Source organism: Gopherus evgoodei, chromosome 7 (genome assembly GCF_007399415.2).
Source record: "Gopherus evgoodei ecotype Sinaloan lineage chromosome 7, rGopEvg1_v1.p, whole genome shotgun sequence".
Taxonomy (NCBI): domain Eukaryota; kingdom Metazoa; phylum Chordata; order Testudines; family Testudinidae; genus Gopherus; species Gopherus evgoodei.
Genome location: NC_044328.1, coordinates 101,636,447 through 101,653,405, shown reverse-complemented (window position 1 = coordinate 101,653,405; position 16,959 = coordinate 101,636,447). Strand labels below are relative to the sequence as shown.

The 16,959-nt window shown below is 40.0% G+C and overlaps 1 protein-coding gene across 12 annotated transcripts in view; it reads left to right on the top strand.

The window, feature by feature from the left end:
• Positions 1-16,959, top strand: part of WNK2 (WNK lysine deficient protein kinase 2) — a 189,560-nt gene that overhangs the window by 150,873 nt on the left and 21,728 nt on the right. For 6 of the 12 annotated variants that reach the window (XM_030568138.1, XM_030568137.1, XM_030568136.1 and 3 more), the window contains 5 exons: positions 353-567; positions 3,774-3,989; positions 4,875-4,973; positions 12,085-12,129; positions 13,475-13,734. In XM_030568138.1, coding sequence (XP_030423998.1) covers positions 353-567; positions 3,774-3,989; positions 4,875-4,973; positions 12,085-12,129; positions 13,475-13,734 — 835 coding nt within the window. Of the gene's footprint in view, positions 1-352; positions 568-3,773; positions 3,990-4,874; positions 4,974-7,639; positions 7,662-8,393; positions 8,473-12,084; positions 12,130-13,474; positions 13,735-16,959 lie in introns of those variants that run through there. The other 6 variants (XM_030568140.1, XM_030568134.1, XM_030568141.1 and 3 more) reach the window with 6 other exon arrangements.

Below are 16,959 nucleotides of genomic sequence, written 5' to 3'. Positions count from 1 at the left end.
GAAGGGACAGAAGTACTGGAAACATTTGAGTTAAATTCAGATCTTGTCTCCAAACCAATCAAGTTCACTTTGGATTCTAAAAATCCTCTTTCTACAGGAGTTTCTGTATAACCTAATACTTGAAGAGCAAATTTAGAGCAGAGGATTGAAACTCATTTCCTTCATGTCTGTGCATACAGGATTAGATATCATTTCATATGTAGCGTGTTTACACATGTACACGCTCTTGGATGAGGAATAGCTTGCTGTATAACATGTTGGGGTTTTCTTTGTAACTGTAAATGAAATCTGGGTCTGGCATTTTCTCATACAAGTAGCTAGCATGAGGTCCTTTTATTTTATTTTTTATTAGGCACATGAAAGAAATTGCTGAACTGCAGACTCAACAGAAGAATGAGATAGAGGCTTTGTTCGTCCGGCTGGGCAAACCATTGCCACCCAACGTGGGTTTTCTTCACTCAGTCCCACCAACTGGCCGCCGGCGAAGAACCAGCAAAAATAAATTAAAAGCTGGGAAACTATTGAATCCTCTGGTTCAGCAGCTCAAAACTGCACCTTCCAACACAAGTAGGTCCCACTAGTTTAAAACTTTGTATCCCATTAAATATAAGGAGTGCCTTTATTTTATTTTCTGTCCCTGACCTGCTAGGTAATTATACTGAATTCGAGTGAAGGCAATGAAAGGTTAAATAATAATAAATTTATTATGGTGATTGAAACATCATACCATAGACAACTTTTAAGAGATCTTTCTGTGATCACTTCTTACTGCAGCTGCCCTTTCTGATCCCCTGGCTTCCCTGCATTAACTCATGCTTGGTTACATGAGAAGGTAATATTCTACCAGCAGTAATGCGATAAGAAGAAAACAAAATAGCGGTAATGTGTGGTTACTTGGATATAATCCACCACCAGCCCCACAGGATTCCAAAAAAAGCATTGTACATTTATATGGGTAGAAAAAAAAACCCCAGCATTAAAATAGGCAGAATTGAAAACAAACAAAAAAAATAATCAAGAGTTTTTGAGGTGATATAAACCCTCATGCTTCAGGGCATAAGCTGACCTCTGACAGGTTTGGAAAGAAATGTTTTCCCTATTCACGAGCTGTTCCATAACTACCTAGTGCAGATTTTATTCCTCTGAAAAAGTTAGTATTTTGTGTGTAGTGTGGCAGAGCTCCGATCTTGTCCCCGTGGGCCCCACGTTTCGAGGTGGTTTATGCTAGCCTCAGTGGCTCACTGTGACCCTCCACGTAGCCCTTCTGTCTCTATGGCCAGGGTTACAGTCTATTGAGCCCTTTTCATCATAAGCTATCAAGGAGGTTGGTAAGAGAACTCCCACAGTCTCTGTTGTCCCTAGAGGCTTATTTCACTGCAGTTTAGCCTCCTGTCCTGATGGGCCTGTCTTCCCTTCCCATGAGGTGTTTCTGTAGTGGCAAGTTGGGGTTGGGGTGGCGGGTGAAGAACTCAGGGCCTGCCCTCTACTCCAGGTTCCGGCCCAGGGACCCTAATGGTAGCAGCTGTTGGCAGCCGACCTTTCACTGCCAGAGTTACTGCTTTTCCCTGGGCCACTTCCCCACAGCTCTCCTGTTTCTCCCTTCTTCACCCTTATCTTAGGGCTCCCTTACTGATTGCCTGAGGGTGTCTTCATTAACCAGCCCTTCAGCCGCATTTCCTCTCCCCAGCCTGACTGGAGTGAGCCCTTTTATAGTATCAAAAAGGCCTTAATTAGAGTCAGGTGTTCACATTACCTTAATGGCTTTGCCTGACTCTTTGCAAGTTAATTGGAGTCACGTATTCTCATTAGTCTGGAGCAGCCCCTGCTCTGGTCAGTCAAGGAACAGAAAACTGCTAATCCAATGGCCAGTATGTCTGCCTTCTACTACTTTTTTGTACCCAACTGGCCTGGATGTATCACAGTAGGTATCGAGCATGCTGTCAGTGCTTGACAAATAAAGTAACAATGTCACAATTCAGTTTTAGTTTGAGATGGAACCTAAATCCATTTGTTTTCCCCTTCTTTCTCCCTAAGATAATTTATCCAGGTTTGTATTCACCGTTTAGAGACTGCTAGTCTGCATTGAGCATATAGCATTTTGTGATCTTTTCTTTTGTAAAAGATGCTCTAAGATTGGACTGGACTTGCCAAAAAACCATTTAAAGCTGTGAGTGATGCCTTGCACTTCAGATAGATGTTGAGAGGTTTTTTAATACTTGTTAATATGGATGTGAAATCTCTGATCAGGATGGCATGACCAACAGCAGTCAGTCTTTGGCATTATCTGTTTGGAAAAGTAATAAAATAGTAATTGAGTAGGGGAACTTAGATAGGCAGTGCCCAATTCTCCCGCAGCAGAATGTGAGTTATTCCTGTTGAACTTTGTTCATTTGAAGTCTGTGATGGCAGACTAGCTCTTCTCTTAGTGGTATACTTCAAATCCTGTAGATCTTCTTTCCATTGATTGCAGTTCTGTACCAATGCAAATGGCATTATGTCAGTTTTAATTACAGACTTCTATTTTCTTTTACAAAAAAACATAATCTAAATTAAGATAGCAAAAGCAGGGACCTTCAGAATTAAGACTGACATGCCACAATCCACTTTATATCTGTCAGTGTCTCCAGCATACTCCTCTTCTGTTTTAAACCTTCCTATTCTAGTGACTCCTTTGCTTATTTCTGGTGGACACCTTACCTCCTCCTTCCTTCTGATATGGAGTTCCCTGGGATGGTATCTAACCCTTCTGTCCATCTGTTTTTGGTGTGTAGGCCATCTCCTGGCTGCCTCTACCCTTTCCCCTTCCTTCTGTGCCGACAACACCCCTCACTCTGTCTTGTCCCACTCTGACCTCTCCCTTAACTTGGCTCACATCAGCATACCGCCTCCTCACTACCTGAATGTTTCAGAAAGTCAGAGCTGCTTTCTGCCTAAAATATCTTGTCACGTAATTCTGTCTCCACTATCACTCATCTTTAAGCTTCTCTGCTGCACACTTTCCCTCGTGCCTCTCCGTGTCTAGTCATTTTCCCTTTTCCTACTAAGCTGTAGGAAGCTGACCAGCTTCCCTGACTTTGAATAAATCCTTTATTCTTGCCTTAATCACTCTCCTTCATGACTATTGAAATTGCTGCTTCTTTGGCCCTCTTAAATCCTTTTGCAGCTTCAGGAGGTCTCTAATATTACTACTGACGTACTCTGATTATATTACTCCCATCCTCGCTCACCTTTGCTAGCTTCCATTCCATCTCCCAAGTGAATTTCAAAGCTCTTCTGGTTTTAAAACCTGATATTCTTTCTCAGTCCTGCCTTTCTAACTTTCTGTTCATCTCCCTTTGCTTCTCACTCACTCGTTCTCAACTTTTGTCCACTCCCTCTCACATTCCATAGTTGAGTGTAGGGTCTCACCAATCCCGCACCATCTTTCTAGACCATCTTCCGTCTCCTATTGAGGCACTTCTGCAACTCTCACCTTTTAGAACAATGCTTTTCTTGAGTTCACAGCCGTCTCTGAGAAGTGCACTAAGTACATTGCATAAACATTAACCCTATTGGATGGGCTGGCTTTTCATCTTGCAGATGCTGGGCAGGTATGGGGGGGAGGTAGGTCAATTCTTTTCAGATGCAGTTTTACCCATAAAGATGTATGTTTCTACCAGCTCTTTAGAATTTTATGTTGCTGCTCCTCTCAGTGGCAAACCACCAGTTACACAAGGTTGATTTTTCTGTAGTAGTTTCCTTATGGTGGCATTTGCAATTTTGTTTTTCTTTAGGTAATCTGTCAGTCTGCAAAGAATCTCTCCCAAAAGAAACAACTAAAACTCATGCTGGTTCAACTGAAGCAACAGCAGTAACTTCCTCCACATCAGCCATATTTGGAAATTCAGTTCAGACACAACAACCCTGCTCAGTCAAGGCTTCTTTGTCTTCTGATATCTGCTCCGGCTTAGCCACCGAAGGAGGCAATGCGCATGGAAGTTCTGGCCAAGGTGATTTTATGTGCCTACAGTTCAGCATGTCTTCCAGCACGTACCAATATTAGTACATACCACTTAAAATTTAAATGATTTAGGAGGAACTTTGTTTTACTAGTAATGTAGGCATGCAAGCCTTGTAAATGCAAGTTACTGACTTACCTTTAAAAAATTAGGCATAGCAGAAGGTTAGGTGAGCAAAAATAAATAGACTTCCCAAAGCATAAAATAAATCAATACTGCAGAAGAATCCCTGTTTCTTAGGGAACAATTTGCCTTTTCCTTTACGAACAGTGACTTATCCAGATTTAACCTTTTGTGGAATCTGACTTATTGAGATCTGGAAAAAAAATGACAATAGACAGAAGACTAACTTTGTTTCTCCTGGTTCATACTATTTTCTCTTAACCCCTTGATACTGGTAGACCCAGAGCTCTCCATTATGAAGTACTAATTCATCTGCGTCAATACAAATATGATGAAGTGGGGAAAGCTAAGCTACCAGCATCAGAAGGGTTAATTCTTGCATGATTTTGGCATCATGTCTAAGGTATAGAGGTGTCAGTCAAGGCTGTATTATTCTCCAGTCCTGAGTTCCGACAGCTCCCTAGACTTTGACTGAATGTGTGCCGTATATATTGAAAGTTATGATGATGATTAAAATACCTTGCTCAACATTGCACATCCTACCAAACTAATCTACAGAATATCTATTCTCTTCTGCTGTTATTGCATCCTTTTGCATATGGTCAGTTAACTTACTCCTCCTTGGCAAGGCTAAAATGGAGATGTGGATGATTAACTAACAAAGCTGATTTGACTGATGGTATAGGACATCTGATCACAGTTATTTGTACTTTATAAGTGTCTTTGTTTTCTTCCCTTTATATTCATTTGCAGGCTGGACGGTTTTCCACCAAACGTCTGAGAGAGTGACCTATAAATCTAGTAGCAAACCTCGTACCAGATTCCTCAGTGGACCTATGTCTTTGTCCATCTGTTTGTATTTGTTCTTTTGTATTTTATCACAACCCATCTTTCTTTTGTCCCCCTTTTTCCAAGCTCATCCTTTATATTTCTTAATATGTTTGGCAGGATGCCTTTCCTTCTACACCATCTTTTCTTTCTTTCTTTTAAGTCATCATCATTGGCACTCCTTAGTTTATTTTCATTTTTCATATGAAAGCTTTTGTGCACTGCTTTTGGCTCATGCCTGGGTACCAAAAGCATGTGTGGAAGATCTCATCAATTATTCTATAGCTTTATGGTAAATTTTACCCTGGACGTATCAAAGCTTTTGTCCTTTATGTGATTTATGTTGAAGTAATATTTTTATTTGCAATGTGGCAAATATACATGTCTGCTGTCCCAGTTCCAGCGACAACAAAAAGAAATCCTACCTTCTGTAGACGAATGGTCTCTTTCACACATGTTTGGACTACGAAGACATGCATGTAGCAAGCTGATACAATACTAGAAGGTCACTGAAGGGTATAACTTCCATACAAGGGCTGTATTAAAACAATATACAGTACTGTTTATATCCACTCTTTTTTTTTTTCCCCTGCTCCTTGCATGTGGAAATGCTGAGATGGCAGTGCTCCAGCTAGTTCTTTCAAAGTGTGTTTTCTAGGTGGTGTGTTTTTCCACATTAAGAGCTTTTAATTAGTTTAAGTGAGCTCTTGTTAATATAATCATTAGTAGTGGAAAGATCTGGTTACTCCAAATAAGAGTTCCATTTACCTTTTCGTATAAACTAATCTGGCTGGAGCACTTTACTCAGTTTATTTTCTCCTGACCTTATGTGACCTCAGAGATGAAGTCAATTAGCAGTTCATCAAAGCACCATTAAGTAAAAAAGCTTTATCAGACTTTCTTATGATACTTTGAAATGGATTGTCAGGATCCAGTACTTTTTTTTTTTTTATTATTTCAAATAACTGTGCACCAGCTCAAATGAAACACGTCTTTTATTTGCATGGTCTCTAAAGTAATTGGCAGTTCAGCAAAACTTAACAGACCTTTTTCATTTTAAAATACAATCTTTTTTCACCAAACAAATATGCTGCTTTTTGGACAAACAGATTTTGCTTGTACAATAAAGATATGTTGTACTGATCAGGTAATATAGGCCACTAACATATAATGTTAATAAGGCTAATGTTTTTGAAGAAATATTCAGTCAACTCAATGTTCATTTGCATTGATATTGAACTTTCCCCATTGTAGTTATACGTTGACCATCATTATCCAGGTAATGCAGATCAAAGGCACAAGACCACTCAAATACATTTTTCCAATTTTCTAAGTAAACTGTATTTTTCAAATAGATTTTTTTTTCATTTATTTTGAGATCCCCAGAACTCTACTCATACAAGTTGGTGAAAAGTGATGTTTACCTCTCAGCCTATGGTATGCAAGGGTTTAACAATCATTGATGTTCCAAGATACTCTCAATAGAGGGACTTTTATCCTAAGAACCTGAGGAATTCTCTGTAATCTGATTTTCCCAGCCATCAGTAGTATAATGGACATGGCTGTAGTCATATCTGCACAAGTAATTCCCAGAAATGGTTTAATTCTTCTATCACAGGTTTACTAGTCAATATGCTGCAAAAATAGTAGGGAGAATTTCTACCTAAACCAAAAAAAAAAATCTTGTTTTTAATTTTTTGGGCATATGGCAGCCATGGCTCAAGTTGATAGAGAAAACACGTCAGTACTTAATTATTTTAAGCTTCCCAGTGCCTAAATAACAAATTGCTTGGGTGGATGAACCTTCTGTTTCTCAGTCCACATGGTCTCTTCTGTGTCTCGTTTGTATGAAGTGTATTGAGATGAGCCGTACTACCCCGTCTTTGAATCGTACTAGGTGAGGGCAGCGTTCCAAACACTTAGCACAAATACATCCATCCAGAATCATTGCAGTTCAGAAAACAGGCTTTTTATTTTGAAATTTTAGAAATGATCTCTCGCTTGAGCTGCTCCACAGACTCCCACAGTTGAAGCTGTCTAAACTGTCTGCTGCCCTGAATTTTTCAGTTTCTTTTCTTTTGAATCATTCTTCTGGTGGGTCTAGCAGGTCAGTAGCAGAAAACCATGTTGTTATAGTGTGTGAGATCAATTTGGATCTAGTCCTGAACTGCCAGCAAGGCCAGCAGGAGGGAAGATTGCTGTGCACTCAGTCCATGAGAGGAAAAGATGTTTTTCTAGTGGCTCCATATAGTCCTTATTCCCATGACAAGGAAACTGCCTCTTCTTGGTCTAAAAGACACTTTCAGGCCTTTCAGTTTGAGTTGGTCCAGTAGACAAATTACAAAGGTTTGGGCCGAATTCTAAATATGCTGTATGTATGCATCTCTGTTGTATGCTTATGGGAGGATAGTGAGATCAGAATCTGGCCTTTGAATCTGGAAACAATTTGCTGCAGCATTTGGGTGTAAATCTTACAGTTCAGACCCCATCTTTTTTTAAACAAAAGTAAACTCAAGCCAGGATTCCACTGATATGCAGAAGCAATCTTTACTGAAAATATATAACCCCTTTAACCAATTTCCTAGTACACACCTTTTGGTTTTAGCATTTACTGACAAGAACAGACATGTATGTCAGAAAACTGCTGTGAGTACTCTGACATAATTAACTCTTCAACGTTTTCCCTCCAGGTTAGAAATTGGTACATTGACCCTTGCCTGCTAGTGTTTAGGTATGAAACACTTATAAGACTCCCACTCTTCACTCATAATTGCTAAATAATTTAGTAACATAGATGGTCTGTGTATAAGAAAAGATTATTTCAGCTGGAGAAAGTAGTAGTGTTACACATTAGAAAGGAATCTACTTAGCAACTGTACTTCATCAAATGGCTAATGTTAACTGAGTTCATGCTTTGTGGTTTATTAAACCATTTATGTATCACTGCCAGTATATAGCATACCTTAATTGTTTATACTAAAAAGAAAAGTTATATGTTAAGAATTTATATTTTTATAGCACTAGTTAAAATCTGTCATAATCAGGACACTTTAAAACAACTTTGGCCCATCACAATAGACAAAATAACCTCAAAAGGCATTTCCATCTTACTTCACCAGGCAGACAGCTAATTGAGAGTTCTGTTCTGCAAGGCTCTGAGTGCTTGTTGCACAATATTGAACACACACACACACCCTCCCATTGACTTAATTAAGAGTTTGGCGTTCTAAGCACCTTGCAGGATCATGCAACTTTCTTCTACAAACAAGCCCTTGTGCATGGGCTTGTTCTGTGGATTCAGTTAGCTAAGCTTTTGTCACCGCTGTGTCTATGCTAAGGGCTTGTCTACACTACCGGCCGGATCAACGGGCAGCGATCGATCAAGCGGGGGTCGATTTATCATGTCTAGTATAGATGCAATAAATCGACCGTCTGTTGCTCTAGTGTCGACTCTGGTACTCCACCTCAATGAGAAGCACAAGGGAAATCGCTCCTGTCGACATACCGCAGTGAAGACACCGCGGTAAGTAGTTCTGAGTACGTCGACGTAGCTGAAGTTGCATAATTTAGATGGATTTCCCCCCCGTCCTCCCGGTAGTGTAGACCAGCACTTAGAGTTGTTACTACTTATGCTTCAGATCTACAAATTCAGTCCCCAATCCTGCAACTTACATATGGGTGGAGGTCTGTACCCTCACAGAGCTTCCATTGAAGTTAATGGGGTTCTGTGCAGGCATAGCAGTCTGCTTCCGTAATTTAAATTGCTGGATCAAGACCAATTAGAATGTAACTCCCTGTCCTTCCTATTTAACAATAGACAATGATACTTCAAGACAATTGACCAAATGGCCACTTATTTTCGGTACCTTCATTTTTGGATCTCTAACTTCTGAGGAAACTTGGGCCAGATTTTCAGAAATGCTGAGAATCCATAACTTCATTAGAGGCCAGACGCAGTTCTGGGAGCTCAACAGTTCTGAAAATCCAGCACCAAGTGTTTCAATGGGAGCACCCAAAATCAAGGGCTGCTTTTGAAAATTGTGGCCAATTATTTCCTCCCATTTTTCTCCCTCCTCCACTGTTTACATGACCCCAAAGCCTGAACACTTCCACAGTGTCTTTCCCAGGCAGCTTTTTGATCTGTTAACTTTGTTCAGTGTTGGATCTTTCTTTGCATTTTTAATAGAATGGGATGGTTTTGGCATAATCAATGTCAGAACAGTTCCAGAATTATTATTAACCTGTGCTCCCTCTGGTGGTTATATAAACACTTGGAAAGATTCAGTTTTTATCGGTAAATGTCAGTTTATGTCGATTTTCACTGTTCATATGCAAACTGATGAGAAAATATTTTCATCAACGATGATCAAAATTTACAGATGGGCAAAGTAAGACAAGCGTTGCTTTTTAACTGATTAGAGTTTGGTTTAAGGCTATTTGTTTTGTTTGTTTTGACATATGATGTTGACAACTTATGTTTTAATGGTTATAAAGCTTTAACTTTTTTAATCTCAACATCTACTGTCATTAAATAATTCTGACCGTGCCGCCCCTGAATTTTTGACTCTCCGTAATTTCCCACAGCTGCAAAATTTGAAATTGATGAAAATATAAAAAATGCTTAAAAATAACCATTGATGTTATTTGTAAAATTATTTTTTTTAAAATCGGATTCTGCCAAGCCTGCTTATGTACCACGAGAATCAGACATTCAATGAAAGATCTTGCATAGACTTTGGGGAGGGTTTTCAAAAGCGCCATTGGAGCATGTGCTCTTAAATTTGGCACTTTTATGAATTCCCCCCAAAATGTAAAATACTTGAGCATCTGATGGAAAATGGTCCAACAGTTTATAAAAATGTGAGAAGTTTGATTTTATTTTTATTTATTTATTTTAAGCTTACAAGCTTCTTGGTAACTGTTGATGAACGAATAGGACAGTAGACTTTGTAGGTTCTGGAAAATATGGTAGCTGCCTAATTTTTCAGTGATGATATCTAAAATCTGAGGAACTCCCTTCCACTTTACTGTTACCACCTTAGGGCAGGTCAGACTTCAAATCTTAATTAGTTGCATCCTGTTCATAGCTTTCCATCACCTACACTCCTTTGCATTTATTTTTTCACTTCTGACACAAATAGGATTTACCTTTCTAAATAAAGTGCCTGAATTTAAGTTCAGCGACTGTAGATACTACCTGAAGGTATTTTAAAAATAAACATATTAGACTGTTTCAGTGCTCTGCTTCAGGTGTTATCTCAGCCAAGGTCATATTTCCTGTCTTCCAAGCAATGTTCTGCAGAGGTATTGTTTGAAAAAGTAAGCCCTATTTTTGGTGATTCGCTTGCCTAATGTTTTTGTTTAATAGACTCTTTTCTTATAAACCCTTACGTGGCTGAGTAACTTTACACGCTAATCATACCATTATGCATCTCTGTGCCTACTCATCTGCCTAGCCACTCATATGCTGAAGTGCTTATAGCTTTGGGGCCCTAGTTGACATGGTGCACAAGATTGTTTGTTTTGCAGGGTGTTTTTAAACTTAGTGATCTGAGCGTGTGCAGTAATCTGCTGCCTGCTTTTATATTTTCCAAGCACTAATACAAAAGTTCTTTTCACTGTGTACAGTAGCTGATGAAGCCAAATGCTCTTATTTGCATTCTGCAGTATTGCAAGGTAGTTAGGAAAATGACAACCTAATTTTAGTCCCACTGAGAGATTTATAATAAGGGCTGTGACTGTAGGGTGGGGAAAGGCAGGGTAAGATATGTTGGAGGTGTTGAAGAGCAAAAGGACAAAAAAAATCAATCAAATGTAACCCAAACTCAGTTTCTGTTGTTATTATGTGTGCTTGTATCTGCCTTTTAAATGTACAGAGCTGAGTACTAAAATACTGGGATTTGCTTACGTACAAATCAAGCATGGCACTACCTCAGTAATGTCCTTCTGTTTATTTACAGGGCGAACAGCATTGCTCAGCTATGTGTAGAGAATAAAAATAATCTCTTTCGGATCCCTTTTTCCCTTGTGCCATCCATGCCAAAACAGTTTCTCCTTTTTCTTTTTCCTCTTGTTCTAACTCTGAATTGTCTCCCTTCTCTCTGCTTCGAAGACTCATTCACAGTCCCCATTAAACTTGGAACCAAGACCCCTGAGCTTAAACCTGGCTCTCTTCCATAGTACCATAGTGTGTTGGTGCCATGCTGCTAAGCAGGGGAACCACACTTGCTTGGGTTCTGCTGTGCCCTCTGATTTGCTTATATGTTGAAGTGCACCTAGACACCCGTGCCCAGATATGCACCCCCTGGCATACCATCATGAGACTTCCTTCTCACCAGAATCCAAAATATCTTTCCAAAAATTTGATATTCTGATAGAGAATGATGGCCCTGCCTGGCAAGACCTTACACTCAGGGTAATCTGGACGCCTGGCATCGTAAGAGCAAATATTCTGCTGAACTTGTAAAATGATGATGGAGAATGTAACAATAAGGCAATACTGAAAAATACACGGTATGGTTAAAAATAAGACCTCTGTTGGTGGTGTCTGGACTGTCTTTGTGCACCTTGAAAAGACATGAAAGGGAAACTAGTTTGTGGCTTTTTTAGTTGAGAATTTTGCATTTAGACACATCCTATTACAGAAGCAGTTAAAAATTGGCCTCAGACCTGCAGAACAATGTATCTTTTTGGACTGGTAAAACGACTTTTGGGGTTGGTTTACAGTTAGTCCTTGCAGCCAGACTAGCTTTACGTGTTACTGAAATCATTTTTGGCATCCTATCATGAACTGAATTAACATCATTTCCTGCAGCAATAGAGTAGGAATCAAAAAAAAAACACCCCTATTTGGAAGCCAAGGTGATTTTTAAAAAAATCTTCACGTTTAGTGAATCTTGTTCTTGGCACACAGTTATATCCTTTAAAGCTTTTGTATGGTTGCACATAAACATAGGTTTGGGCTGCCCGATTCTTTAGATTTCCTTTACTCACCTGAACTGCTGACTTTCTGTCTGCTCCTCCTTGCATAGTGACTACTTTTTGACTGCCTAAAAGTACAGAAGCTTGTCCATCAGACCTGTTGTGTTTGGTCTTGCCTAACTCTTGTGTGTCTTTGTATTGTTCTACCTTGTAGGGTCCACCCTGAAACGACTATGTCTAGGCAAAGATCACAGTAGTAGTAACTATCCCATTTTTGTTTCTCAGTATTTCCTTCATAGCATGGGATGTTTTATTTATGTTTGACTAAAATCTAGTTGTTTACTTAATAGCAGCTATTGTGCCTTTGCTGACTTTAAATTAGGCTGCATATGAATTGTGAGCAGGTATCTCTTTAGTTACAGTGCATGTCCTGTGATGCTTTGGAAAGCATGCATGCTGCAAGATAATTGTGATTTTTTCTGTGTGTGTGATGTGAGAGAAAACTGAGTACAGTGCTTGTGTCTAATCTTCTATGTACAGTTTTTATAAAACTGCCATTTTGCTGCTGGCTGAACCTATAGCTTGATGCGACCTCATTCCTGTTGAGATGCATGAAATATTGAACACTATTTGAAGAGCTTTATCCTCAAAATACATATCTTCTCACTGGTCTCTTTCCCAAAAGAATGAGAGCAGGAGTCACATAGAAGTCACACCAGAGGTTGAATGCATGATCATTTAAAAGAGGATGCAGGTATTTTATGTGACTAGAGGAACATTAGTAGGTTTGCTCCCAATGCACTTTATTGGCTGGAAAATTCATGTTAGCAGGAAAAGACGACTCTATGTTGATGTTTATAAATAAATCATTTCACTCCAATTCACTGAACTTTTTGCTTGAAGAAATGGTCTTTGCTTAAAATTGTATTTTGAATATATCCAAGTGTATTTCTTAAAACTGTTTCACTTAATCTTTTCCCTGGAAATTGAAATCTGCACCTTTCGTCACTAATTTTGACATAGTACTAAATTGCCAGGAAGTGGAGCTCCAGCACGGACATGGGACAAATATTTCCATAACTCTGTGTGAGAGGGAAAGAGAGAGTGAAAGCTTCTGTAGCCTTAAAGCATCACCAACTCAACAGTGTCCTCTCTTAACACTAGAAACCTACATTATACTTTTAAGCTTATTTTTCTTGTGTGAACTCGCATAAATATTAACAGAAGTGCATATTATCTGTGCATTTCATTTTGATCTCGTAAAATCCTGATTCGTAGAAGCTAATAGTAGCTGCATCAAATTGTATGCCAGCGGTAATAATCTGTGGAGATACTTTTATAAGTGATGTTACATCAACACTACTAAATAACTTGGTCCAGGAGGAAGGTACTGCTGGGGCATAGATGATGCACAGTAACGGAACTATCAATGTGGGTACAGGGACCATTTTTTGAAGCAAAGATGTTCTTTAGAAAGGGATGAGGACATTAAAGGACAAAAAATACCAACTTTTGAATCCTAATGCGGGAGAAACATAAATCAAGCAGCAAAGTGGTGCACTAACAATGACGTAGCTGACCTTTCTTTGTGTGTGACTTTCTAGGATCATCTACAAACAGTCTTGTAACGTGTCCTGAGCCTCTACCACCACCAACTCTGCAGGTCCAGGTGCAAGCAAACAACAGTAACAACAAGAAAGGAACATTCACAGATGATCTTCACAAACTAGTGGATCAGTGGACAAGCAAAACTGTTGGCGCAGCACAGTCAAAACCTTCTTTAAACCAACTGAAGCAGAACCAAAAAAGGCAAGACATGGAGCCAAAGGCTAATCCCATGCAGGCACAGAATGAGACATGTGGAGTAAGTGGCGCTCCTTGAAGAACATACATTTTGCCATGTATCTGACAGCCATTGCAGAACTCATATGAGGGAGGAGGACATGAATTAAAATATACTGCAATGTCCAGTTCACTTCACTGAGTACTAAAATAGCTTACGATTTTAGGTTTTCTGGAATTAATTTTGGCAACCTATGGGCCAATATGTATTTTTAAAATTAAGAACTGCTAGTTAATAGTTGATAAACAGCAACACGCTGACTGGTGATCCATGCGTTGCTTGACTTAAACAAGGTTTTACTTTTGCTAAAATCCCTCTTCTTTTTTAATGTTAATCTTCCTCATATAGAATGGTTGCTGGACTAGTGGCTTGGAGGTAGTATGTTGCGGGCTCCTGTTCTGCCAGACGCTTTGTGAATACTCTGTCTTGAAGAGGCGATGGGTGTCAGCTGGGTAGTTAGCTTGCCCTTGCTGGTTGAGCAGTGCCGTACTAGTCATATCTACCTTACAGACACTTTTAAAACATCACTAAGGTGACCCTGAATGCAGTGAGGAGTAGAAGCACTAGTATCTCCTACCCACTAATCCTCTGTTCAGTGGCACAGCTGAATATCCTGAGATGTGCGTGCATCTATGTGCACGCACACGCACTTGACTTCATGGCTGAGCTGATGGTGTTGAGAATAAGAGCTTATGCTAAATCTCTGCAGGCACAGAAATGAAGGAGAGAGACAAACAACGAATGCCGGTTACACCTCACATAAGCTCCACAATTCTTCCTGGCCGACAGTGTCTTCTTCTGGACTTAATGACTCCTTGCCCAGTCTTTTTTTTTTTTTTTTTTTTTGCTTTGTTTCATTTTTCAGGAGGCTGAAAATTGAGTCTAGAAGAAATAAAATAGCAATAAAGATGCGGGGGGGAACACTGTGGCAATTGTACAATGATCTTTTCCAATGGAAATAACTAACCATTGATGGGGAAACATGGCTTTTTTTAACATAAACAAATAACCGAGCAAACAAACAAACAAAAACTAGAAAAACCCTATCTTTAAAAAAATGTGCATTGCAGTCATGGTGGGAGATTCACCCCCATTGAATTAGGTGCTGCAAACACATGCTTAGGAGTTTGCTGACTTCCCTTCCTGGGACACAGTAAAAATGGGTGTCACTGCAATATGATGGCAGATTTAATGGGGAAAACAAACATACAGTACAGTGAAGCTGTTTAAAACATAACTTTTCTATTGAGTGGCCAGAGCTTAACGGGGGGGGGGGGATAACCCCTCTCTACATAGCGATGATGCAGTTTTGTTGCCCAGAGACGTAATAAATGAGCACATTGTTTCACAACAATACCATATCTGTCTGTAGATCCTGTCAGTTACTGCAAGCTAACTGTACTTTTGCTTGGTCAGTTCTTGGATGGGAGATCCCCAAAGGTGCTTCAGAAAGTGATTTGGGGGATACAGTAGCTGTTATTCTGCCCATTCCTAGCCTATGCACCACGACAGGGGGTTGGCAGTTGGAAAGCTGCCTTTGCTAAGACTTCAGCACAAGTTAGAGCTGTTAGTCCAGGTGTCCTGCCCAAGTTCCAGTTTGGGTAATGACAGTGTATTTTGCCTAACTCTCTTTATAAATAGCCATTGAGCAGTCGTCTGTCTTTCCTATCCTAAACTGTTCAGTGATGTATGCGGTGCTTAAGAGCTCCCATATTCCATCCCAGGTGTGGCAGAATATTGTGGGTGAGGAGAGATGGAGAGAGATATTCCACGTATGCTCTGCAACGTGTCTGGAGATATATTTCACCCTACAGTAAGGTTATTGTCTAAGGAAGTAACAGAGATGGTTGAGTTTTTAGAAGAAATGACTTACAAGGAAAGGTTAAAATCCAAACACCCAGGACCCCATATGCCACTGTACTGATACACAGAAGCTGTAAAAGCCCCATTGCTGACGATCTGGATGATTTCTCCAGTGCGAGCAACCCTATGTGCTCAGCCTGGCAGGGACCACGCTGGAGGCAGGGCCAGGGCAGGTGGCGAGTCCCCACAGTACTACAGGGATTTCTGGGTGTTGCACCGGCAGAGCGGGCCACAGGCAGCCCTGGGACACTATCATTAACTAGAGCATCCTTTGATCACTCTGATTTACACTGGAGCCCGCATTGGCTTCTAGAGCAGCCTTGAATCCTGCGGGTGCAAAGGTAGTTCACAGCCACCTTACCTCCTCTTGCACCTGGTTCTGCCCTATGCCACGCAGAGGCACAACTCAGAACTCCAGCCCTCGTTGGCTGAACCAGAGCAACTGATATGATTTAAGGGGGAGATTTCCAGTGGTGCTGGGCGTTAAAATCTTCCTTGGGTCTACAGATGTTTGGATGGATTTGAAATTGAGAGACCAAAATGGTTTATGATGATCAGAGAGGAATAACCAGAAGAAACAAGATGAAGCTGAGCCAAGAAACACTTAACTTGGACAACAGGAAAAATGGCCTGCTGATGTCACAGTAGTAAGTGGGAGCAGGAAGTTGATTACACTTCTGTATATGGCACTGGGGAGTCCAGTCCTGGAATAGTGTGTCCAGACCTGCTGTCAGTATTTTTAAAAAGATGCTGGGAAATTGGAGCGAATGCAGAAAAGAGTCACACAAATTATGAGGGCTGGTAGATAAAATGTTGTATAGGGAGAAACTTAAAAACTCTCTCTGTTTAGCTTACCAAAACGAAGACTGAGTGTTGACTTGATTCCAGTGGCTAAGTACCTTCACTGGGAGAAAATATAAAGTGCTAAATGGATCTTTCACCTAACAGAGAGAAGTATAACAAGAACCCCAGGCTGGGAGTTCAATCCAGATAAATTCATATTAGAAGGAAGGTCATGTTTTGAAAAGTCAGGATTATTAACCATTCCAACAAACACCCAAGGAAGGGATGTGTATTCTACATCTCTTGACATCCTCCGTTCAAGACTGAATGCCTTTCTTGCTTTAATCAAACACAAGTCATTTGGCTCAATGCATGGATAAATGGGTGAAATTCCCTAGCCTGTGATATACAGGAGATTGACTAGATGATCCAATCAAATCTCTTACAGAAAAAAAAAATAAGAGGACCAAAAAAAAAAGAGCCACCCTGGCTAAACAACAGAGTAAAAGAGGCTGTTGGAAGCAAAAAGACATCTTTTAAAAATTGGAACTCAAATCCTGCAAAGGAGAATAGACAGGAGCGTAAACTCTGGCAAGTCAA